This window comes from Lygodium microphyllum, chromosome 14, assembly GCF_053477565.2.
Source record: "Lygodium microphyllum isolate KBCC chromosome 14, Lygodium_microphyllum_v1.1.10, whole genome shotgun sequence".
Taxonomy (NCBI): Eukaryota; Viridiplantae; Streptophyta; class Polypodiopsida; order Schizaeales; family Lygodiaceae; genus Lygodium; species Lygodium microphyllum.
Genome location: NC_141148.1, coordinates 16,267,799 through 16,294,968, shown reverse-complemented (window position 1 = coordinate 16,294,968; position 27,170 = coordinate 16,267,799). Strand labels below are relative to the sequence as shown.

Below are 27,170 nucleotides of genomic sequence, written 5' to 3'. Positions count from 1 at the left end.
TAGCCGTTACAGTATACCTTGAAATTAATACCCATAACCTTCCAGCTCTAAAAAGGGCCCTGAAATGGCTTCAAATGTCCAAAAAAGCAGCAGGCAAGCCATATAGGGCTTATTTGTAGAATATATAGTGTTTTGCTCGCACACCAAATCTCACAGCAATTTGAGATTTTCACTTTGCCCTACTTCTAGTACCTCCATAGGCACTATCCAAGAGAGAGTAGAAAAATGGGAGAGCTTCTTACTCGTTGCTTGCTTGCTTGAATCCTTGCTTCTTCTCCTTTACTTCAGCCTTTAAAACCATGTCAAAAATTGCGTGGTGAGGGGACTTGCTTGAGCTGCTGTGCCAAACACACATTGTATATACAATAGAAAGCTTACTCAAGAACACAAGAAGGGAGATGGAGACCAAAACATTTTCTTGTTGGTTTCTTCTTCTTCTTTCACACACAGTACAATGTACACAAAGTATAAATACAAAGACCTGAAAGATTCAACTCAAGTAAAATTGAATACATTGAAAAAAGGAAAAATGTTTCTCAATGAGTATGTTTTGAAGGTGAGGAGCATTGCAGATGCTTTAATAGAAACTGATGCAATGTCTAATGATGATGATTTGGTATCATCTACTTTAGGTGGCCTTAATAATGAGAAGACTTGAAAATCATTTTTCACTTCTGTATATGTACGAAAGCTGCTGAGCTAAAATATACATTACTTGTTGATTAGCCTCTTAAACAGTCCCAAAATACACTAAAAATGCTCTTTTAGAGTAAAACCCTAAAACAAGGAGCGGTTCGAGAGAGTTCAGTCGAAACCCTAAAACGGGAAGCAGTTCGAGAAAGTTTAGTGGAAACCCTAATTTTTGGGACGCCCTTCCACATCTATAAATAGACAGGCTGCTCCCATTCAGCCATCATCCTTGTTTGCAAGTTACACCAGCCCTCACACCCTCTGCTACTGTTGGCGCCCAGTTTCCAGCCTGCAACCTGCCTCCATCTGTTATCCAGCCATCATTCACTGCAGCCATATCATCTTCAACCTGTCCATTGCTGTAGACGATAGTTCTTAGGTGCTGGCGACTGCTCCAAACTGTCCCAGACTGCTGTTCAGCCTGCTGTCCATCATCTCCAGGGTCAGCTAGCCTGCGTTTTCAGCATTGCAAACCCTGACACTCTCAGACACTGTTTTAGCCTGCTGTTTACAACAGACTGTGCACAATTTCCAGCCCCCGATTGATGGTACACTCCTGCATTTACTAGTTTCCAGCCTCCAGACTGCTATGTTTTGGTGACCAGCCTGCTACCATTCACTATTAAGCACTCCTACACTCCGAATGGTCGTCACAGACTTGGGATCCATCTTCGGTGGATATCACACTCTGACATTGCTCTACCCTTGAGCACACTGTACACTCTTACATTCATTTACAGCATTCATTCACTTCAGAGTTGTGTTCTCTCTCTCCCTTCTTCTATTTGTATTTGAGTTTTTGTGTTTGAGTTTTGAGTTTTATGTTTAGGGTTTGAGTTTTGAGTTCCTCATTTAGGGTTTGAGTTCTGTCCTCTGTGTCTGTGTCTGTGTCTTTGTGTTTCTGTCATGGTCGTACACTCTGTGTTTCCTCAATGCAAACCCTAGCAGTCTTCTTAACAGAAGCCATTTGCAAATTTTGATGATCTCTCTTGATTACCGAAGAGATCAATATACAAAACCACTCATCCGAAAGAAACGGTAAGCAAGTCCAAGCATTCTACTCAAGTTTAGGAAGGGGATGTGACAAATCCTCTTCTAGAGACCCTGGTATGGCGCGTGCTAGTGATAACCAACAAAGCACGTTAAATCAACAATTTGGTGAAATGTACGTTTCAGGAGGCCATGGAAACTTTAGAGGTAGGGGAAGCTCTAGAGAAAGAGGTGGATGGCGGAATAGAGGTTCTAGAAATTCTACTATTGTTTGCCATTATTGTGGCAAAACAAGCCATATTGCAGCCCATTGTTATGCTAAGAAGCATGATATCCACAGCGGTAAATTGTAGCAAGGAAACTATGCATCATCTTCACAACAAAATGAAGACAAAAATCAATGTCTATTTGTTATATACCAGGTATACAAAGAGCACATAGTAATGTAAAGGCTCCACTGAGTGATCCAATGGCACGCAGGTCTAGCAGGGTCAGTTACCCTGTTAAAAGATTTGGTTTTGAAGATTATGCAACTCATCATTATGCTTATATGGTGAAGGTAGTTGAGAATATTGAGCCCACTTGTTTTGAGAATGCTATTGGTCATGCTCATTGGGATGCAACAATGGATGAGAAGATGGCTTCATTAGAAGCCAATAAGACGGGGGATTTGGTATCCTTGCCTAAGGGTAAGAAAGCTATTGGTTGTAAGTGGGTTTACAAAGTCAAGCATAATGCAAATGGTTCAGTTAGCACGTATAAGGTTAGGCTAGTTGCAAAAGGCTATGCTCAAACATATGGTATAGATTATGAAGAGACATTTAGTCCACTTGCTAGGATGGCAATTGTTAGATGCGTGATTGCTTTGGCAACAGCCAAAGGTTGGAGTTTATAACAAATGGATGTCAAAAATGCCTTATTGCATGGTGAATTACAAAAAGAGATGCATATGGAGCAACCAGTAGGTTATGAGGATTTAGAGCATCCCACATATGTGTGCAAGTTAAAGAAGGTACTCTATGGACTAAAGCAAGCACCTAGAGAATGGTCTGATAAGATCAGAGAGTATCTTGTCAATATTAGCTTTTGTATTTCCGATGTTGATCACTCACTTTATGTGAGAAGGGGAGATGTAGGTTTGGTCATCATAGTCATCTATGTGGATGATTTCATTATTATAGATGACAGTAACAATGGGATTGCTAAAGTTGAGGACTTCTTGAATAAGAAGATTGAGATGAAGGATTTGGGTAAGCCAAGATACTTTTTTTATTTTGAGATGATCAAATGTGATGATGGTATATGGCTATCCCAAAGGCAATATGGCTTGGATATGTTATCTAAGTATGGAATGATAGCATATAAGTCTCTTTCAGTACCATTGGAGCAAAATATGAAGTTGAGTGCTAACGTTGGGGATGAGATAGAAGACTCTACTATGTTCAGGAGGATAGTAGGGAGTCTGATTAACATGACTATCACAAGGTCAGACTTGAGCTATGATGTTAGCCTTCTCACTCAGTTTATGCAAATACCTAGAAAGCCTCATTTGGATACAGTTAGACACATATTGAGGTATATGAAGTCCACTTTACATTATGGACTTTTTTATGAGGTAGGTAAGGATGTACAGTTGTTTGGATACATAGATGCAGATTGGGCTGATAGCATGTTAGACAGATCTACTAGTGGATTCATGTTTTCCCTTGGTAGTGCAACAGTTACATGGAGTAACAAAAAGCAACCTACAGTTGCTTTATCGAGTACAAAGGCTAAGTATAGAGGTGTTGCTATGGCAACATGTGAGATGGTATGGCTGCAAAAGTTATTAGGTGATTTGGATGTGCAAGGAGATAGTCCAATTGTCATTCATTGTGACAACATGAGCAACATACAACTAGGAACCCAATGTTCCGTGCTAGGACAAAACACATTGAGATGCACTACCACTTTGTGAGAGAGAAGATACTTGCAAGAGAGACTGACTTGGTATATGCCAGCACACAAGATTAGATAGCTAATATTTTCACAAAGGCATTGGGTGCAGAGAAGCTTCAAAAGTTTCGAAGCTTACTTAAGGTTGCACAGATAGAGTTGATGCCAATCGATTAGTATAGTTAGTTATGCATTGTTTGACTTTGACTTAGTAGGCCACTTTCCTTTATGTTTTATCTTATCTATACTTTGTGTACATTCTATTATGTGTGAAAGAATAAGAAGAAACCAGCAAGAAAACGTTTTGGCCTCCATCTCTCTTCTTGTGTTCTTGAGTGAGCTTCCTATTGTATATACAATGTATTTTTTACGTAGCAGCTCAAGCAAGTCTCCCCACCACGTGATTCTTGACAACTTGGCTGGTAGCATTGGGATGCCGTGAAGGGTATCACGAGGTATCTTAAGGACATTGCAAATATGTGCATATGTTATGGTGGCTAAGATTTAGGAGTCGTGGGATACACCAACTCTAATTATGCACGACATGTAGACAATAGGAAGTCCACCTCTATCTAAGTCTTTACCTTTGTTGGAGGTGTTATTTCTTGGATGTCCAAGGTGCGAAAATGCACAGTTCTATCCACTATAGTGGCGGAGTATGTTGCAGCCATTGAGGCTTGCAAGAAGGCTCTCTGGTAAGGCCATTTGGTCATCGTCGCAAACCTTAGTATTTAAGATGTGGTCTTTGCATTGCATTCAGATTCGATGAGTGCTATTCAATTGGTTAAGAATCTGGTCTTCTATGAGAAGGCAAAGCACATTGAGATGCGTTACTACTTTATTTGAGAGGTTGTTCAGAACAAGTTCATTGAGCTTGTCAAGATCTCAACTAACCAAAATCCTACAGATTTGCTCACTAAAAGTCTCTCAATAGAGCGTTTTACCTTCCTTAGGAAACTGCTGGGCGTTGGATAAGATGACGTATTTCCTCTTCCTATTGTACTTTATGTACATTTGTATCTTGCGATTTTTTTCTTGTTCTCTCCTCACTAGGGGCACATTCACCTTTACGTGGGAGATTGTTGAGGATAAAGACATCTATGCCTAGCTGCCACTGTATTCATTACACTAACAGCACCTGCACACCTGGTGGGCGCCCATCGCTACTTCATTCTTTATTCTGTCAGTGATATTTGAATAAGGGAAGGTCGTTCATACATTGTGACTATTGGCGTTGCCACATCCTATGTCTCTTGCTCTTGCTCTTGCTCTCTTGCACCCTCTATCATAGCTCTTCCTTCCACTTGCATGCTTCCACTCAGGGCTTACCCCCCTTCAATTTTCGCATAAATGTATCAGCAAATACTACCCTAAATATAAATGAATAGAAACTTACTATTCTTATGCTACTATGAGAACTTGTATTCTTAAATGCACACTTTGACTTGATTTGAATTTGTCAATCCTAGAAAGGAAACAGTTAGGGAATAAAGGGTTGAAATGGGTCATTCATTCAAGGGAGAACTTAAGAAGTTAAAGGAAGAAAGGAAGGCCTAGAAATTTAATCGAATACACTTGGGGGAAATGCTTCATAAACAGGTTTTAAAAGGCCTAAACCCTAATGGAAATTTGAGATTTCAAAAGGTAGATTATATCAACAAAATAAAGGCAAAAAGATCACACATGATTTGTTTACAAGAACACAATCAGAATTTTGGAGGCCAGCAAGGCCTTTGCTAGTTATGACATCCTTTATGCTAGCAATTCTTTCTTGGGGTCTGGTCATCTTGGTTGCTAGATATTTGAAACCATGTTTGGGTCATGATGATCCTAATAATGACCCTGCTGGTAGATGCTTAGTACTGCAGATTTTCGAATTCCGTAAGATGTATGAATTTGCTACAATATACACACCACAAATTTCAGGATGAAGGGAAAATGTGTGGGTTCAAATGGCTGCTTATCCTTGGCTGCATAACACGCATGTTTGCGTGAATTTTAATAATGCACTCTTAGAGCTGGATAATTCTTCATGCAAGTTATATGCTGACATTGAAAAGACTCAAATGGGTTGCTTTGGACGTGCTACAGATGCATTGGAAAAGCCGGAATTCAGCCTGTGCATGTACGTGTGATTACATGTGCCATCATAATGTATACAATGATTATGCCGTTATAAGCGTGGGCTTGTATTTTAGCATGAGAATTGTGTATGATTCTCTTGCCCTGTAGAAGGCCTCTCTCAATTGCCGATAGTTATTTACGACACCAATTGCATATGATAAACACTCTATGTCTTGAAATGCTTTGGGACATGGATACACTTGGTATCAACTCTCTTCTAGGATGCAACATGCATTATGAGACTTGGTAAAGTTCCGTATGGGACTAAACAAATAAAATATGCAAGAAGTGAAATCAGTTTTGGAATGTCTAGACTCTACATGAAGCAGCTGATCATAGAGCCCTGCATTCATTGGAGTTAAATGAAATGGCTCAAGCAAATAGATTGCTGGCATGAAAAAATTGCTAGAGAAATCTATGAATGGCAGCTAAGAGCTCAATATCAACATATGGAAGATAAGGATGGCGCCTTCCTGATCTTCTACTTTGTCTTTATCTTTATCTTTAGCTTTTGCAACACTGATAACACATTGTCATTGGTTTTGACTTTTTATCAGCAAAACTGGCTCATAGTATGAGGAATTTGTTGAACATTAGTTTGGGGAACAACAATAGCAGGAGGCTGATGCAATATAATGAAATGTTCTATGACCACATATCCAAATTTGTGATGTGCAAAACAAGCTGCTGCGAATACTCCTCATTTCAATGCAAAATATATCTATATATATCCCTGTTTGTCTGACTACCTCAACCCATGCCACGCATTGATGACAAATAAAGCTTAGGTAGTACTTATTTGGGGAGCATGGCAGCATATGCTCCATTTATTTGGCATAGAAAAGTGAAGAAAAGTCCAATAACTTCAGTTTGTATGCAGCATCCAAAGACGTGCCTCATAGAAGCCACAGGATGCCAAATAAAATCCATAAACAAAGCAGCCCCTTGATACTGATTTGATTCACTAAGTCACATCATTCACAGCAGGGAGTTTAAAAGGAAAAAGATTTATCACGTCCATCTAGAATAATTGTCTGACTCAATGCACTAGAGAAGGCAATTTCATTTTATACTGCACAGTAGACATGTTTGTTCCATGCCTGTTGGCTCTACTGTAATTCCTCATTAAGAGTGTCCAAAACAAAGCAAGCATCACAGTCTCCATCTATGCAACAATTCGTCCTTCAATTTATCTTTTCTTTGGTTCCATTGATCTATCAGGTCACCATGTAGGCTAAGTCTTTTCTGAAGTTGACACTGCTGCTGTACACAGCCTGAAAACAGAGAAAAAGAAGATGGAGATGTGGGAGACAAAGAAACACTGCCAATGAACAGGTAGAAATAAAGTTGGACCAGAAAATATGGAAAAAATAATCACAGAGGAGAGAAATAGGATCTCCAACAAATAAAAAAGGTGGATCACACAGTAGTGCAGCAACTCAACTGTCAACAGAAAGTCCAAATGAGGTGAAGTCTGGCAAAGTCAACTGCAGATCAGGGATTTTACATCTTGAGAAGACAAGCATTTTGTTTCACCAAACATACTTGTTTAATCTTTACACATTCAAAGCAAACCATATTTCAGCTGCTTAAGGCTCTGTTTCCTTGTAACTCTCTGGAAGGAGCTAAAAAGAAAGAGGAGAGGAAAATGGTATGGCAAAGACACCTCATAAAGAGAAGTATGTTCCAAGAAATAAATGCAAATAGATAGCAAAAAGGACCAGGATGAAGACTCTTCCAGGAAGGCTGCAAACAGCAAGTGTTCTTTGGTCATGAGTCATTTTGAGAGCAAGACACTAAAAGGACACATACCAAATACAATAAAGTTACTTTGCTTCCGATGGAAATCTATTTTGAATCAAACCACAGCACAATGGAAGTTGAGATTTATATGCTTCAAACAGGATTTGCCAAAAACAACACATGCTGACTACAAGAGTTTATGACATAGCTCTCTCTCTCCAACCTAGAAGCAAGCAACATACCTTAGTGCTCCCATTATGGGATATTGGGTCCCTGATGTGTATAACAATCGGAAATGGTAACAGGCGATAAAAGAAGCTGCAAACTCCATCCTCTTTTCCCGTCCTCTAATCTGCCCAAATGTTACAGATTACGACAGAAATAGAGATTTAAATATCAAGCATAAACAACTACTCAGACTAAGAGAAAGGTACATGTGTCCAGACCTCAAAGGAAACCACCAACATAGGTATGTTACTCACACAATCAAAGGGAACGTGCCTGAATAGTTTCAATAGATACCACTTGCATAAATGGAAATGTTTTGGAACTTGGCCGGCTTTCCATCAACTATTGTGCTGTGGGAACCAGGAAAGAGAAATGGAAATGATGATGAAAATGGAAAGAGATATACCAAAAGGTCTGGATTTTTGGGAGTTCTAGGAAGGGCACTTTTCTACTCCAAGAAAATGAGCTCCAAATTTTGGCAATCTAAGCTATGCTGGGAAGGTGGGAGGTGATCCATCTATAATCCATTTGCCTCAAACCACGTTTGCATCTGAGCATACCAGCAATCATATCCCCTCCCTCTGCTAACTGTCTCAATGAAACCAATGCCAATTTAAGGTATTTATGTTGGGCCAGCTCCCAGATGCTTTGTAGATATATCAGTCTAAAATAAAGCATCTGTGACCACTTGGGCCTCTACCAGCTCAGCTCAAATAATTTCTGGTGGCACGGATGACTTGCTATATAACACACAAGCAGTCATCATTATTGATCTTCTCTCTATACTCCATATATTGCAACTGAGGCCCAGTCCCCATATCTCTGCTTCATCCAACAAAGTAGGGGAGACCAATGTGTCAAACCGCCACAACCCAGTGTGTGGCTCCTAAAACTACATGTGCCTGTCGCCTCTCAAATAGCCCCCCAGTGCAGCATGTTCTCTATCCAGCCTGGGAAGCTGCCTCTCTCAATGAGAGGCGTGGTCCTATGGCATCAGCAGCCAAGTATATATGTGATCTGATATGCTCCATTTTCACCTCCCTGAAGATCGAGTGGTGCACTGAATGAGTCACCCATGCTGATGTGGTGTTAAACACCATAGCCTTGGTCTTCCCAAGGTTCGCTAGCAATCCATTGTCCTCCCAAAATAACTGCAGTGCATCAAGATGTCTCCACCAATCCTAAGGATAATCTGAGATCAAAACCATATCATCTGCATATAAGAATATTGGGTATCAATACCCTTCTGAGGTTCGCTCCTGCTACTCCCATCCTATCATTGAAGTCAAATGTCTCATCAATAGAAGCATCAAAGAGAGTATGTGAAAGCAGGCACCTCTGCTTACTCCACCGTACTGTCCACTGCATCAGAAAAAGCCTGTGGTGCTCAAGTTCTTCCTCTCACTGGCTCATACACAGCATAGATTTCCCTATTGCATGTCCTCTGCAAACTCAATGTCCTGTAACTTCTGCATAGGTCTGGCTCTCAACACTGCACCATATGTTCTGTGGAAATCCACAATATCAGTCCAGATTAGTATACTCCTTTTGAATCCTGAGTGTCCCTGTGCTCTATGACCATGTCTGTATGTGTAACTTCTAAGCTCCCACTCCCATATCAATCCCTACATCTTGGCCAAATAAAACCTGATCATAATCATCTTGTAATTTGTCCCCACCATGATTGTGCTGTAATTTGTTGGTAGCATGGGTGTCTGCTCTTAAAAAGCAATACAATCATATACTCTGTCCAACTTGCTTGAAATTCCTCACAAATGTCTGAAAAATCTGCAAATGTAGTGAAATACTTGCATTTCCAAAAATTTCTTGTAAAAAGGAATCCTCATGCATGGCATAGATACGGTCCAATCTAGACCACATGCCAAGTATTGGGTTGAGTAACATCATAAATGTAAACCTTGAAGTCAATGGAGAAAGCCATGACAAAAGATCCTATTTGAGAACATCCATCACAAAAGCATTCCAAGCCCACCTTTCTAGGATATTCATTAGAGAGCGCCCCGAAGTAGAATGAGAAGGGTCAACACATATGTTACAATTGCCTATAAGCAAACTTGGTCTAGCCAGAGATAATTAATCATGAAGCCAATTCCAGAAGGCCTGATGATGCAACAAGGCATTAGGGACATAAAGGCCAACCAGCCATACAACCTCCCCTTCCAAAACAATTTGAATCACTAGAAAGCACTAGCTGAAATATCTAATGCACCACATAAAGACCAACTAGCCATACAACCTCCCCTTCCAAAACAATTTCAATCACTAGAAAGCACTAGCTGAAATTTCTCATGCACCACCATAAGGACACCCGAGTAGTGCATTGTCTTGCTACTAGCATTAAAAAAAACATAAACAATAACAATCCAAAATGCGACCATTATAATCATGACTTCTGTGCTCAACAACAAACAACACATCCCAACTATTCTCATGCATAATCGGCCACATATCATGCTGCTTACTGTGGGAATAGATCCCGCAACATTCCAAGTGGCAATCCGCATAACTGACACCAAAGAAATGAGGGATGGGGCTGCTCACACCTCGCATGAACTTTCTCTGCCAATGCCTCAAGAATCCCATCGTCTAGGAAGTCTGCAAAAGCTGTAAAAGCATTCTGCCCAGGATGAGCACAATTTGAAGAGGAAAGGTTAATTGCTGTCATGGCCGAATCAGGGTATCTATGATCCCCCAGGGTCATCACCTTGCCTTGATGCTCAAAATCAAGGTGTATTGGTTGGTCCCCAGGACAAAACAATGGCTGCTTGCACAAAAGAGCAGACAAGAGTATGGACCAAAATAGCAGCCTCTGAGCAACCCATAGCTTCTTCCAAATCATGCTTGAAATGCTTGCCACTTGGCTGTTTTTCAGAACAAGGCACCATCTCTTCCATGCAAGGAACCATTTCTTCTTCTTCTTCATTAGCCTTGGAATCCAGACCAATGGCTGCCACTGTTTGCTCAATGAATGCAGTATCAAGGCCAACCATTTGCACTCACACTTTTTCCCTCTCCCTCTCGTGTTGTTGCTTTGTCTGCACAAACATGCGAGTGCACAGATTATTGTGCAGCCCGCAGGTTATAGCCCTAGGTCAGCATGACTTCAGAGGTAGCACGTCAGGTGGGGAGTGACAGATAGAAGTGTGCATAGGGCAGCATCTTCTCTTCTCTGCTTTGCTTTGACCTGCCCTGCCCCACCCTCCTGTCTCTCTCTCTCTCTCTTTCGTAAAGATAATTTAATTAAGTAGTAAATATTTACATCAGACCATCAGGTCAGCATTCTCTCTTTTTTCTTTGTGAAGATAATTGAATTAAGTAGAAAAAAAATTTACATCAGACCATCAGGTCAACAATCTCTCTGTATCTCTTACATTCTATTACATCAGACCATCAGGTCAGCATACTCTATCTCTCTCACTCTCTCCATAACTAATATTTGCATGAGGTCTGCAGGTTCACAGAACAACCAGAACAACCTATTACATGAACAGTACTAATAGATCACACAGACGGAACAACTAGAGTAGAGCGAACAATCGCCAGCCAGGGAACAGCAATATCCGGAAGAACCAGGTCTGCTGACATCATAGAGGAGATTTTCCATAGTGCTAGTCCACGTACACGGGCCACATGGCCATGGATGCCTGCTGCTGAATCAAAAATAAAGGCATTGCGAGTAAGCCATATATGCCACAGGGCTGTCCATCTAAGGAAATGAAATAGACATGAACAATCTGAACTCAAAGAGGACATGGAGGACATATTTCCCATAATCCACGAACGAACTGATAGGCGGTGCTAAGTCACCGAGGACCACACACGGGAAATGAAATTCCAGATCTGTCATGCAACAGGACAGGAGACAAAGAGGTGAAGCAACGTCTCATCACACGTAGTGCAGAAAAACACAGCACCCAGAAAAGATCTTTCGAGCACAAAGCACTCCTCCCGTTGGAAGGCCCCCAATGAGCAAGCGCCACATGAACACTTTTCCCTGATACGGGACGTTAGACTTCCAAAGCTGGATAAACCTTTCCCGCCACTTCTTTTTACTATCCCTACGATGCCATAACCTATTCACTTTCCCAATAACGCATCTCTTGGCTTCCACCATTTGATGATATATCTGATTAGCCGACCTTTTCTCAAAAGAATCAGGAAGCACAAACACCCAATCACGCCAAGGATCCAATGGCTGTAACACAGGCAAAGGAAAGAACCTTTGAAGACTGTCCTATACGGACAACCAAATATCCCTATATCCACAAGGCACCCTAAAGTATTGACGAATACGCCTAAAGGAATAAAGACGGAGCTGCCTAGGAATAACACCATCACTGATTGTCTTCAACCCCACCCTAGCCATGTGATTGAACTTGTCTTGCTGCAAATCTTTTTGTGGCCAATCCAACAACCTTGAGGAAGCCAGTATTTCTCCTTGCAGCAAATTTTCCTCTTTACGAATATCCGGGGGACGCCAAACTACAAAACAAAGCATCTCCTGCCAAGAAGCTATAAAGTGCGAAAGGAGAAAAGACTAGGAGACCTTCAAAGGCCTCGTAGAATTAAGCACATGCCACCAGGAAGCATGAATAACCATGCTACCATGAGAGATGTCAGTCTTTTCTATGAAGAATTTGGCAATATCTAACCAAGGATGACACTGAATGCATAGACTCTACAACAAGGATAGCGTCAAAGCGGCCATATGCAAATTAACATCTAGCAAAGCTACACCCCTCATCCTTTTCGGAGTGGTCACTTACCAGCTGACATGATCAAATGCCTTCTCAATATCTAGCTGAAGCATAACAACCTGCTGGCTAGAAGCTTTGGCGTAGTCAATTCCGAGTTGAACATTCAAAATGTTGTGCATTATATTCCATCCTTTAATAAAACCATATTGACATGGATGAATGAGGTGCAGAAAAACTTTCTGCAATCTGTTGGCAATATTTTTGGAGAAGATTTTATATAAGGATCCCATAACAAAAATGGTTCTCCATTGTTTCAAAGAGATTGGAGAAGGAATCTTGGGCAACAACCTAATGACAGCAATCTTCCAATCCGAAAGCATCATACCAAAGTTCCACACCTGCTAACAATAGCGAGTTAATGGGTCCTTAAGCAGTTGCACATGGGCTGAAAACAACTCATTAGGAAGCCCATCCCAGCCTAGACTTTTCCTACGAGGCAAGTGAGACAGCACTTCTTCCATTTCACCTTCAAAAATATCGGCCTCCATTAAATTCACCCATTCTGGTTTGACCTGATTACTAACCAGGTCACAAATATATGTTCGAACAGAGAGAACAGCACTGGAAAGAATCTCTTGCGGACCCAACAAGGCCCTATAAAAGTCAATAGTCATTCGAATAATAGAGGTAGGATCAGTCACCATATCACCTTGCCCATCCTTTAAGCGCACAATATTTTCCAGGACATATTTCTGATGCAGACCGGCAAAAAATTGATGAGTTTGACAATTGTTATGATATAAAGCTTCAGCTCTGGCCAATAGTTTGTATTTTGCATATTCCTCTTCCTGAAGAGATTGGGCCCTGCCTTTGAGCCATTCAATGAATGTGAGCAAGTCATCATTGGAATCCCCAGTTTGACACACAGACAAAGAATGAGCTAATAAAGATTGAGCATGTTGCAATTCAGCTTGAAACGAGGAGGCATGCTGAATACCATATTGTCGGGATAACGCTCGCGCATTATCCCTAAAGACCGCCCATGCTTCCATCCCTGTAGATAGAACCCTCCAGCTAAAAGAGGCTATCAATTGCTGAACAGCTTCCAAAAACTGATTTTGCTACAAAAAAGATTGATTAAACCAAAGTGGCAAGCGGGCTAGGAGAGCCTTAAATGCATAAACAAGTCTGTGATTCATTTCCAAGACCAAAGGGTAATGATCTGACAAAACATGTTGTTGTTTAGGGCGCATATCGATGACTGCAGAAAGAAAAGAGTCACTTTGACAGATGTATATCCTATCCAGTCTGGCCCAAGTATTTCGATGCTGAAAAGAACAGTAAGTGTATCTAGTTTGTGATGCCGAATTCCACGCTCGGCACCCGTCACGTCGTGTGCTCCCCCCGCTCCCTCGGATCGTGCCGACCCCCCACATCGTTCGCACCCCCTCGCTCCGTCTAATCAATCCCTCCCGCCCCATCTAATCGCGCCCTTCAGTTTCGATGGCCGTTTCCCCCGTCTATCCGCCCCGGCTGACCGCTCTCCCCCCACCTGACCGTTTTCTTCCTCACTTACCCGCCTAGCCGTGAATGCCCGCCTTGCTTGGCTTCTTCCCCTCCGCCTGGCCACTCCCCCCTGCCTGTCCGGCAAGGTGAGACAATCCCCCCACCCCGACAATTCACTGCCCCCCCCCCTCCCCTAGTCGTCCCCCTCCCCCAACCCGTCCTCGAGAGACTGTCCCCCCCACCTTGATAGCCCGCTGTCCCCCCCCCCCCCCCCGCGCACTGCCTCCATCCGCAACCTCGAAGGTCTCAACGATGTGTCAAAACAGTAGCGGTCTCCCCCCTCCCTCGCCATCAATCCCCCACTCTTCAAGTTGCTCCCTCGATCTGCAGCAACTTCCCCCACCTCAGGTAGCACCGCGACGTGATTGGTAGTCCTCGCAAAAGGGACGCGCAATGGAAACCTCTAGTCAAACGCCGGTATACTCAACAAGTGCCCCCCAATCAAACACCTTGCGCGTCATCCTCTCTAGGGAGCAGCTCTTAGTTGTCCGAGCTAAGGAGCTAGAGCTAACGGAAACAGCAATTTTTGGTCGGGTAGTAGGACGTTCCCCAGCCAGGGCCCAACTTCAGGACTGGCTTCACTCCACGCTGCGCATCGGCACAACGCAGAGCATGGAGGCAGTCCTAATGGACCAAGGGATCAAGAATATTCCACAACAGGCGAATATTCTAGGAACCATATGCGTTTGCACTCCGCAACAGGTTTCTCCGGCACCAGGTCACCCTTCTTTTCCCCAGCTTGGCGATAGAGTATCGCCAGTTGGTGGAACACTTTGGTCGGCTCTTCGGCCCTGACCTTCCCGCATCTTTCGCGGATGCAATGACAGTGGCAGGAGTCCCCAAGGTACAGGTGGCTGTGAAAGAGATCAAGAATATCCCATGGTTCCTAGAGATTGAGGCAGGAGGACACTCCTTTAGGCAGCAGGTCATTGTGACTGAGCAACCAGGGCAGTGCCTGCGCTGCCACAAGTTAGGGCATCACGCAGCAATTTGTACACATTTCGGAGCCAAGGCGGCTCCGCCGTCGCACCCGCAGGTGGACACTAATGGCTTCACACAAGTCGAGAGATGATAGAGAGGGCGATCACAAACGGGGAAGTAGCCAGCTCCTCAGACCCAACCTCGTCAGCACGGAGCGAGGGGGGAGCCATGCCCCCTCGGCAAAGCACTCCACAGCCCCCCCTTGCCCGTCCCACCCAGTAGGACCGCAGCCCCCCACATCCACCATCCACGCCACAAACACTTCACCTGAGTTTCCACAACCTCTACACCCACTCCCCCCCCCCCAACATCCCATGCCCCCCCCCCCATACTAACCATGGCCCACAACCCCCCTTTGCAGAGCCACCAATCCCCCCCCCCTCCCCCCCAACATCCCATGCCCCCCCCCCCATACTAACCATGGCCCACAACCCCCCTTTGCAGAGCCACCAATCCCCCCCCCCCCCCCACACCCGCCATGCATCTCTGTCCATCCCACTATCCCTCGATCCTCATCCCCCCCACCACCTCCCCTACTAAGCACCCCCCCCGATCCGCACACACTTCAGGTGATCCCTCCCAATCTCACCCCCCATCCTTCCACAAGAGGCGATGAGCCACACACACCTTCCTCCTTGCACCAACAATCTTGCCCCTCCCATACAGCCACCAGCTCATCCGCCCCTGCCGCCCGTCACACCTTCCCGAGACATGCACAATTGTTGCCACAGGAATTCTTCCGCCTTGGCCAATGGTCCTACCTAAGAGTTGCGGAGCGCGAAGAGTTCCCACTACCTTTAGAGGTGGGGATCTTCCTAGTTCGTAAGTCAAGAAGGAGGAAGGCCCATCTACTAGCACCACCAAATGGACCAAACTACGCCTTTTTTCTTCAGTCCTGTCAGTCAGGGGAGTGGACGACTACACAGATAGAAGAGGAGTTGAAGAGTCAGGTGGCGGATCACATCTCCCAGTGAATGGGAGATGAAGGATTAGCACTATTTGCACAGCAATGGCCTGGGCGCATGATTGACATTAACTGGTGGGCTGGTGCCGAGGTCCACACTTGAGCATTATCTTTCGAGCCCCTCCACAGTGGAGAGCTCCGAGGGACGTGATCGAGTGGCCCCTGGCACAAGCGGCCCGTTTCTCATAGTTACCAAGAACGGGGAACGAAAATGGGAACGGGGCCCCCCGGAACAGGGGGAATGCCCAAAGTTAGGGAACAGGAACGGAGAGAATGGCACATACATACATATATACATACATGCATGCATGCATCATAGTTACCTGGAACGGGGAACGAGAACGGGAACGGGACCCGCTGGAACGGATGGAACGTCCAAGGTCGAGGAACGGGAACGGGGGGAACGGCACATGTCTTAAGTGCCCCAAATATACCCTGCATGACCCAAACTGCCCCAAAGAATGTCCCTCTAATTGCCCCAATACCTGTCAATGCACGAAATTGACCCAAATGTCCCAACATTGACTCAATTACCCCCATAGCTCCAAATTGCCTTGAATTGCCCTAATTATCCCAATTTCCCTTGAAATTAGACAATACAAATGGATGAATACCTTGGAATTGAGGATCGGCTGAAATTTGATTCTGATTTGCAAGAGTTGATAATGTATCAAATTTGAACTTTGCATGGACTCCTAATTAGATTGTGGGTTGTCTTGACACTTTGAATCTTCAACCCAAGAGAGAGAGAGAGAGAGAGAGAGAGAGAGAGAGAGATTAGTGTATGCACATTAAACAATGGAGATGGGTGAATATGTGGTAGAAGGACTATGACCCAAGTTTTTTTTAAAAAAACAAGAAAAAACGTCAATTTTCAATAAACTGGCCTGGAACGGTCGTTCCAAACAGGGAACGGCAGGGGGAACGGCAGGGAACGGTAGGGAATGAGAAGGGGAACAGCAGGGAACGTTCCCTGGCCGTTTCACCTCCTTGGAGGGTTTGAAATGCGTTAGGCCGTTCCTACAGGCCGGAACGGCCGTTCCCTGTTTCTATGGCATGCATGCATAGAGAGAGAGAGAGTGAGAGAGGCCAGGCACATACATACATACATACATACATACATAGAGAGAGAGAGAGTGAGTGAGTGAGAGAGGCCAGGCAAGTAGGAGAGTCAAGCCAGGCAAGCAAGAGAGGCAAGGGGCCACAGGCCAGGCGGGAGCAGGTAGGTCTCAGGCGAGGCAAGCGGGACAATCTGAATCCGGAGAACGGCCGTTCCAAACACGAAATGGTTGCACAAACGGCCCGGAACGGGGCTGGGAACGGGCAAGCACGTTCCATGGGCGTTTCGCTGGCAGACATGCCGGAACGCGTTAATCCGGTCCTAAGGCCCAGAATGGGAATTCCCTGTTTCTAAGCCGTTTCTACCAGTGCACTGAGTCACAACTCTCAGCATGGCTAATAGATGCATTGATAGTACCACCTGGAGCATCTATTACCCCTATGGTATCGGCCGAGGGCCACCATGGGGGACTAGAGTTCGTCGTCCAGACCGGCGGCAAAGAGTACTTGCATGCCTCACAGTTTCTCCTCCTCATTTGCAACCTCCATACCGAACACGTGCCTATTGGGTCAGTCACAGGTTCCCCCCATGAGCTTACACCTAGCATCCTGGAATGTGAATAGCCTCCACGACAATGGGGCATGTGGTTCCAAGAAGTTGATTGTTCGGCAAGAGCTACAGCCTGCCCTGGCCGGACGGATCAACATCTTACTTCTATAGGAGCACAAGCTCGCCCCCACCCAAGCCCAGTGGGTAGGAAAGGTGCTTCCAGATAGCTCGCACACTTACTGGGAGCACGCCATAGGTGCCCACAACAGGAGTGGAGGCGTTTGTACCTCTATTAGCCGGAGTCTCACAGCCTGTGTACTAGACCACGAGATGATAGTGGCAAGGAAGATTCTATGGGTTAAACTAGATATTGGGGACTCATGCCTTGGAGTCCTCAATGTCTACGCCCCTACAGAGGTTAGGGCACGCAGCAGGTTCTAGGTGGAGATTGCGGATGGACTCCCAAAGGTGGACTCCTGGATTGTTGGAGGAGACTTCAACAATCCGGAGGCTCTAGAGGACTAGTAGGGCAGAGGCAGAAACTACCATGGCATGGCTAGGGAGGAGCAAGGGGCATGGGAGATCTTCTTGCTAGCAGTTGGAGCACGCAATGGCTGGAGAGACCCTGCCTTCCACAGGAGAGAGAGGTCATTGGACTTCACTTGGGGATACAGGCGGCCAGGTGGAGCCTTGCTGGAGAGGTTGGACAGGTTTTATGCGGGAGAGTGGGGAGGCTCTCGTGGAGGCCAGATTGAGCAGTTGGCAGGCACCACGTACGATCATTGCGCGGTTCTCCTAACACTTGACCCCCAGCATCTGCCCTAGACACACGATCCTGTCGAATCCCTGACTCAATCTATAGGAGGGAGGAGGTGACGAGATAGATTTAGCAGATTTGGACCACATAGTGGGGTAGGAGGGACCGGATTGCACTAAACGTTGCAGAGGTCCTAGCAGAGTCGAGCAGAATGTGCCAAGAGGCAGCCATACAGGCCAGGCAACAGAGCTAGAAGGAGGAGAGAACACTCCGGTGGGACCTTGCAGCCACACAGAGATTATTACAGGAGGCACCAAGGGACCCCACCCTCCATGCACAGGAGGTGCGCGTGCGTACAGCCATTGCTGGACTAGAGGACAGCCCCTCGGAGTTTTCATTCCAAACCTCAACAACCTTCTGGGCGCGGAAGGGGAATACGATGTGCAGGAAGTTCTTCCAAGTGCACCACCCTCGCACCACAGGAGAGCACATACGCAACCTTCAGGATCAGTATAGGAGGACTCGTTCTAGCCTAGACAAGGTGATGGAGATTGCCACCGACTATTACACGCCCCTCTTCCAGTAGGAGGCAGTTTCAGCTAGAGGACAAAGATGTAGAGAACAGGTATGGGATCACATCCCGTCCCTCATCACAGAGGAGATGGGATGCTCCCTCCTAGCCCCCTTCACAGAGACGGACTAGAGGAGGCTTTCCATATACAGGATGGGCAAAAATGCTCATGGGAGGATGGCCTCTCTAGGGCCTTCTTCACTACCTATTGGGAAGTGGTGAAGGACCCCCCATTGATGGCCTTCCGGGAGATTTTCACTTCAGGACAGATGCTAGGGAGTTTCTCAGCAGGCCTTATCAGTCTTCTCCCCAAAGGAGAAGACCAATTGGAGCTTTCCCAGTGGAGACCGATCACCTTATTATTAGTGGCCTATAAGGCACTGGCAAAGATGATTGGTAGGTGACTACGCCCTGTGCTTCTAGATATTATCCATGACACACAAACAGGCTTTGTCTAGGATAGGAGCCTCCCAGACAATGTATTTACCTTCTTTGAGGCGACACAGTGGGCTTAGCACAGTGGGCAGAGACTAGCCGTACTACTCTTGGATTTCGAGAAAGCCTATGACAAGGTAGACTGGGACTTCCTAGAGGGCACCGTGGTGAGGCTGGGATTCCCCCAGGTTTCGATTCGTGGGGTCTCTGCCCTTTACAGATCGGTCACTAGCAGGATTCTCATAGGTGAAAGGAGAGAGGAGTTTCGTTTGGAGAGATCGGTTCGACAGGCTGCCCCTTGGCGCCTTACCTGTTTCTCCTCTTCATAGAGGCGATGTCTCACTTCCTCAGGTCACGTGCGAGCAGATTACGTGGCCTACGACTTCCAGTGAGAGAGGAGACTAATTGTTAGACTCCGAGTATACACATGATACATCCCTCTACATAGAGGACGATAAGTTGATGCTCGAGAGAGTGAGGTTGGCTCTTGACGTGTTCTGTTCTGCAGCAGGAGCGAAAATCAACTGGCGTAAGTTAGTTGGTTTCCTCACAAACCCGGACTCTAGCACAGAGTGGGGCGTCCACCTGGGATTTAGATGGGTGAGCAGAGGGCAGACCGCCCCATACCTAGGGTTCCAGGTGGGACTCAACATCACTCTTGCCCAGCACTTTCTTCCTGTCCTTGATTCTATTCGAAGAAACTAACCTATTGGAGCACGGCTCGCCTCTCACGAGCCAGACGAGCCCTGGTGGTCAACGAGGTCCTCCGAGGGATGGCCTGGTACATCGCCTCGTGTTGGTGCTTCTCCCAATCGTGCGTAGTGCAGCTTCGCCGCCTAGTGTGGAATTTCCTTTGGTCAGGGTCTGATGGTTCCATGGATTCCAGGGCCAAGGTGGCGTGGGCAACCATCATACGACATAGGTCAGAGGGAGGGCTTGAGATCATAGACCCAGAGTATTAGAGTATGGCCCTCTTGGGCAAGCTAGTTGTCCGCGGTCTCACACCAAGAGGGTAGACTTGGAAGATCTTATTGCATAGGGCCTTCAGGATCGTAGACTGAGGCCTAGCGGCGAGTGGAAGCCGTCCCAGAGATGGATCTTCATGTCAGCCCAAATCACCCCCCCCCCCCCCCCAGATCACCTTTCCTTCGTAGCTTCCTTTGTGTCTGGCAGGGTCTCCGCAAGGCCCTAATCCAGAGCCCCCCAGGCTGCCAAGAGGAGATAGACCGTTAGCTGGTGATCTGGAACCCCCAAGTTAAAGATCGAAAAGGGGCATAGATCGGTGAGCGTTCCCACATCCAGTGGGTTGTGGGTGGGAGGCCGGCCCAGCTCGTACCGTCAGGACATGGTGGGAGGTGTACAGGATGGCACACGAGGAGGCGTTGCACAGAGTATCAGGTTGCCAGAGAGGAGTGGAGTTGAGAAGAAGGGAGATAGGCGCGACAATACCTCCGGAGTGGCTTGCTCCCCTGATACGAGAGCCGATAGAACCCGAGGAGGTATGGGCAGCTAGGTTTTCACGAGCAGGCACTCCCCTTCAGGTGGCAAGTAAAGTGGGCAGCACCCCGCAGGGGACCTTCGCCGTTCAAGAGAGGGGACGTCTAACCCCTGATAGAGGGCAGCAGGATGAGGGGATTGCCGCCCTTTTGTGGAGGAGGATTTGGGTGGTGGGCCTTCAATAGAAGACTTGGCGACTCAACCCCTATGTATCTGGAAGGAGCTCAAGGATGGTGCCTTTGGATCTAGGAGGGCAAACCACTTGATGAGCTGGAGTGGGATCCAGGAGAGTGGCTATGGCCGTCCTCTGCGGTCGCCAAGAAGCCACCTAGGTTCTTAGAGTACATTGCAAGGATTGGGAGACATGTACTAATGTAGGAGGGTATGGACTGGGCCCCGTCACGTAGCATGCACTCGGCGGGGCATTGCATCACGGAGCCCTTCCGACGGACTTTCTGGTGCCGCCTATGGGATAGCTGGAGGCCGAGAAGGGTGTCGTATTTTCTATGGCTAGTGGCACATGGAGGCTTGGCGATGGAAAGTTGGCTTGCCCAGATGCAGAAGGAGGGAGGTTGTAAGCGTTGCACACAGCAACCTCTGGAAAACCCAAAGCACTACCTTTGGTCATGTGAGGAGGCGCAGCTCATGTGGAGAGTAGCATGCCACATCCTTCACCATATAGCACCCAGCCTTGGATGTCTCTCATGGGGAGCTTTCTGTTGGCAGGCAGTCAACCAGAGCCCTCAACTTTTGTATCCCCCCGACCGCCTTGAGAGGCTTGTATACATGATGTATTAGTGACTTTGTATCAGCTCCAGCTAGTCTATTGAGCATGAGCACCCCATTGTAATCAGTTTTTTGGAGTAATATAATCAGCAACATTTTACTTGCAAAAAAAAGCTTGTGATGGATACATCCAGGACCACATGTCCTATTTCAAAGATGCCGCTGCAAGAGCATCCCAAGCCTATCTCTCAGGACCATCCATAACCGAATGCGGAGAGGTTGCATGATCTGCAGAAACACAGGCATCAAAATCGCCCATAACAAAACCTTGACGAGCCATGGCAAGGCATTGCAGGTCTTCCCAAAGCTGACGACGTTCCCTTGCATTAGAAGGAGCATATACACCTGCTATCCACAAAACCTCACCCTCATAAATGGTTTCAAGAATCAAAAATCGGCCATGAGGATCGTGAGAGACCAATGATGGTTGTAGGGAGGATTTGACAGTCAACATAACTCTCGATCTGTGCAGAAGACAACCACTAAAGAAAATTGCATAATCCTTATATACATATGAAGATCCGGGAAAAGCATGTTGTTTATGCTCCACAGCACAAAAAACATCCCATTTTCCAGCTAGCACAACTTTCCACAACCGATACTGCTTTCTGGCCGAAGAAATACCTTTCACATTCCACAGAGCAATTTTCATGAGGATTCACAAATGAGAAGAACTATTGAACTGCCACTTTCCCTTTCCCTTTTACATCAATAGCCTTGGCAGCCTGGAATCTCTCCATTTCACCTCAAATAACATCAACAAGATCTGCCCTCTGCAAGCCAGCAATGGAAGCATGGGAAGAGAAGTGCTGTTGCGGGGAACGGAAAACATCCCGGGGAGGCACAAGCCTCCCATGCACATTGAAGCGCAAAGCAGAATCAGAAGGCCTTTTATCTTCTACTATTGGAGCATGCGAAGATTGGGGTTTCATGTAAAACCCCCTTCCTCTACGTTGAAAGGTTTGAGTGATTGGGGGCGACGGAGGATGGACAAGAGTGGAGTGAGAATCCTGTCTTGCATTATGACGAACCACAGTGACCCAGGAATCCTCCTGAAGAGGCAAATTCCACCCACCCGCAAGCAAAGCACGTTCCCCATCACCATGAGAAGCGTCCTTCTTGCCTTGATTGCGACCATGTTGGAAAAACTACTCAGGATCCGTCACGCGCTTCTAAATCGTTTGCTGAGGGAGGTGGTCTTGCATTTCTATATCTGGGTCCATAGAGCAATTCCCTACCTCCATATTTTTGTCACATTGTGAAATGAAATGGCCCAATTGGCCACATCTGAAACAGTGGCTTGCAAAAGTACCCCATTTCAACTGATAGACCAACATTTGTAGCCTTGGAACCTCGAAACGAATCTTCGTCGAGCAAGGTTTCCCTATATCCCAAAGCATACATGCCTTGTTCCGATTGCGGGAAGCCACCCAGGATTCCACCAAAACCTCCCCAATGGTTCTCAAAACCAGAGGGAGGAGATGCCAAAGATGCAGAGGGAAATCCACCACCTCTACCCAAATTGGGCATGCCTGTCTCAAGACCTCCTGAAACTTGGCCATGGGCCTCCAAGGGACCACATGAACTAGTTGCCCATCCATAAACAAAGAAATGAGTTGCATAAACAAAAGAGCCCGTACTTCTATAGAGCAAAAAATAACCTCAAAGAACCCCTTCGGGCCATCATAAATCTCTTCAACCAGGGGAACCTACATATGCCCTAAAACATCTTCGGAGCACTATTCAAAACTGACAAGCATAGACAACTAACAAGCATAGACTACAATCAAGCACGAATTCTGGTGATCAAAGGAGTCCTTCCAAAAAAATGAAATATGGCTGCCCTCTCATGGAAAGCAGCTATCTGTTGTAAAACCAGGTCCGTTCCCATGACTGCAACTACTTGATCCCCATTCAGTATTGCGTTAGCTTTTCCCTCATTACAATGGACATAATCTGACATAAGATGAATGGCAGTGGCCAGCATGAACTGTAAAGATCCATCGGGCTGTGAACAGGAAACTTGAACCTCTGGCTGAGACAAATTCAGGGCCAAGTCCGGTTCTTCGACCGTCATCCTGTGACGTTTTTGCAACTCTTCACTATCCCTGCAACGGCTCAAGTTCATCAGCCGAGAAATCACCATCCGCATCGGTGAAGTCTCTGTCATTCCGTTGCCCAATCTGCTGATCGAGAAAGGCCATATCGATGCCATTAGATTCCTGCAGATTTTCCATAGCAGAACCAGATTCCGAACCCAAATTCTTTCTTCCTCTCTCACTCTCTCACTCTCACACACTGTTTCTCTGTACAGGGGCAGGTCTGCGCTCTTATCAGTGCGGCAGATTGCACGTGTAATAATTTCTGGTCGGTAGGCTCTGGATAAGGGCGCTCAGAGGATGTGCAGCTGATTGCGCAGGCAGCAGGTCAGTTACTGCCTGGGTGCATGAAGGCTGACCCAGCAGAGGCAAGGCAGAGCTGTCGCTTCTCCTATGCGGGGACTGTGCCCGAGGAGCAGATGTGGGCACCAGACAAAACTCCGATCCCAAAGCAGAAATTGTGGCGACAGAGGACAGGCGTGCATGGGCAGGGCTCGCGGAAGGCTGGACCAGACGAAAGCACAGCAACACATGATCAGTTAGATCAGGCGCACCTTTTATATGGTGACAGCAGTAGCAGTCAAGGTCACTGCAGCACGGAGCTTCTCTCTCTCTTTTTTTCTTCTTTTTTTTTCCTTTTTTTTTTCGTTTTTTTTCTTCTAAAAGGTCGCTTCTCTCTCTCTCTCTCTTTTTTTTTTCGTAAAAGGTAATTGTATTAATTACGAAAAAAAGGTACAAGTTTACATGATTACAAGATACACAAGGGCTCTAAGCCAATCGTGTGTAAGATCCCAGGACTAAACCAGCAAAAAGGTACACAAGTCATGACAAAGACCCAGAGGAAATTGCCATATGCCAGGGAAGTAAGTCCTCCCGGGGGAGCAAGTCGGAGAGCTGAATGAGATCTATCTACCAATGCAAGAGGCCTTTGAGCCAGGCAATGTGTGCTGGTACATTAGAGACCGAATCAAAAAGGAAGGCATTCCGAGTGGTCCAATTGTGCCACCATCCCCAGTATCTGAAAAAGTGGAATAAGATCTTCATATGCAACTGTGGCGGTGTGGGGTATTTTGGCCTCACAAAAACCCAATCGAAAGGGGTTAGAGAGGACCCCACCAAACCTGTGACAAGAGCGACCAGATCTTCTTGGCGAGCGGGCAAGAAATAAATCGATGTCAGGCCGATTCCACAGTAGTGATACAAAAGAAACAATTGCCATTCGAAATTCGACGCTTGGAAAGGGCTGAGGCAAGAGGAAGACCACCAATCATCATCCGCCAAAGAAAGACCTTACATTTGAAGGGAGTCTTATTCAACCAGCCCTCCATCACAGTTGCCTTCCACCATGACAGAGATTTCCGCAATCCCCATACAGTATTAGCTTTAACACCCAACCATTGATGGTCTTTGATCAGAAGATGATACACCTGATTAGCAAAGGCCTTTTCCAAACGCAACCGGCTTGCAAGGTCCTAGTCCTGCCAAGGACGATCCACAGCAAGGGCAGGAAAGGGTTGCCTGCCCTGAAGCACCAACAAAAGCTGCTCCCATAAGTCATGGTATCCATGCGGGATTCTGAAAAGTCTCCTAGCCGTACGAAACAATGCGAAGACATTACGACTAGCAAGGGTGGAATCCGCAACTGAAGTTACACCCAGACGGGCCATGCAGTTAAATTTTGGTCTAAGCTCATGTTTGTCTTCCCACAAAAGTAGTCTCGAGACTGCCAACAATTCCAGTGGAAAGGAGTTAGTATGCACGCGGTCCTCCGTTGGATGCCAACGCGCCTTTTGGAGCACCTCTTTCCAGGAGCCGACCAAATGCAATAACAGAGAAGAGGAGGGGCTAAAAAACGGAGAGACTACATTAAGGACATGCCACCACGAGCCCCGAATTTGTGTATTGCCATGCCGAAGCCCATTGTCCTCAAGAAAATAACGGGCTATAATGGTCCACGGGTGATGATCCACGCACATAGCGCGAAAAAGAGACCAACGAAGAGCCAGCAAATGAGTTTCAGCATGCAAAATAGCTCCACCATCCACGCGTTTGGGGGTACATGCATGGGACCACAAAATCCACGAATACCTGCATGCAATGCGTCCTTCTTCCATAACATAAAACGAACGGGGCGAGTGAGAGCCTTCAAAGTAGTAGGAGTCCACGGCAGCAATGGCAAGAAATATGTGAGCATTGGGAGCATAATTGTCTAAGCCACTTTGAGGCGGACATGGAAGGGCCACGCTTGCAACTTCCAATACATAAACTTAGCTGCCAATTTCTGTGAAATCCACTCCAATAGTTGCTTTGGCCGAACATCAATACCCAACGGGTACCCAAGATGCCTGATAATAGAGCCACGGGGAACATTCTGTCCCTGCCAGCCCAATGACTGTAAATCCGACTCCGTGCAGCTGAGAATGGCTAATTTAAAGGCATTGAGAGAGACTACATTAAGGACATGCCACCACGAGCCCCGAATTTGTGTATTGCCATGCCGAAGCCCATTGTCCTCAAGAAAATAACGGGCTATAATGGTCCACGGGTGATGATCCACGCACATAGCGCGAAAAAGAGACCAACGAAGAGCCAGCAAATGAGTTTCAGCATGCAAAATAGCTCCACCATCCACGCGTTTGGGGGTACATGCATGGGACCACAAAATCCACGAATACCTGCATGCAATGCGTCCTTCTTCCATAACATAAAACGAACGGGGCGAGTGAGAGCCTTCAAAGTAGTAGGAGTCCACGGCAGCAATGGCAAGAAATATGTGAGCATTGGGAGCATAATTGTCTAAGCCACTTTGAGGCGGACATGGAAGGGCCACGCTTGCAACTTCCAATACATAAACTTAGCTGCCAATTTCTGTGAAATCCACTCCAATAGTTGCTTTGGCCGAACATCAATACCCAACGGGTACCCAAGATGCCTGATAATAGAGCCACGGGGAACATTCTGTCCCTGCCAGCCCAATGACTGTAAATCCGACTCCGTGCAGCTGAGAATGGCTAATTTAAAGGCATTGATGCGAAGACCCGAAGCATGACCAAAGAGTGTCCAAACATCTAATGCCTTGCGAATGTTGTCCTTGTCTGCACGCAAAATCATAAAGGTATGATCGGCCAAAGATTAGCTAATGAAGTGCTGTCCCAAAGGAAGAGACAATCCGGCCAGCTGATCAGAAGCTGCCATTGAAGATAACATTGAAAGAACCGGATGAGTCACCGAGGCAAAGAAAAGAGGACTCAAAGGGCAACCCTGTCTCACCGAACGTGCAAGAACAAATGGCTCTGTAACCCCATCATTGAGCATAACACGCAAAGAAGCCGCAACACTAATGGTGTAGACCAATCGGGACATCCGAGTACCAAAACCCATAGCAGACATAAGTTCAGCAATGAAAGACCAGTCTAAATAGTCAAAGGCCTTTTCTAGATCCAATTGAATCAATACCACTTGCTGACTAGAGTGCCT

At 46.2% G+C, this 27,170-nt stretch overlaps 1 protein-coding gene across 3 annotated transcripts in view; it reads right to left on the bottom strand.

Annotated features, from left to right (window-relative positions):
* LOC148025356 (adenylate kinase family protein) overlaps positions 1 to 27,170 on the bottom strand; it is a 174,725-nt gene that overhangs the window by 40,617 nt on the left and 106,938 nt on the right. For all 3 annotated transcript variants that reach the window (XM_087692416.1, XM_087692415.1, XM_087692417.1), the window contains one exon: positions 7,725 to 7,834. In XM_087692416.1, coding sequence (XP_087548542.1) covers positions 7,725 to 7,834 — 110 coding nt within the window. The remainder of the gene's footprint in view (positions 1 to 7,724; positions 7,835 to 27,170) is intronic.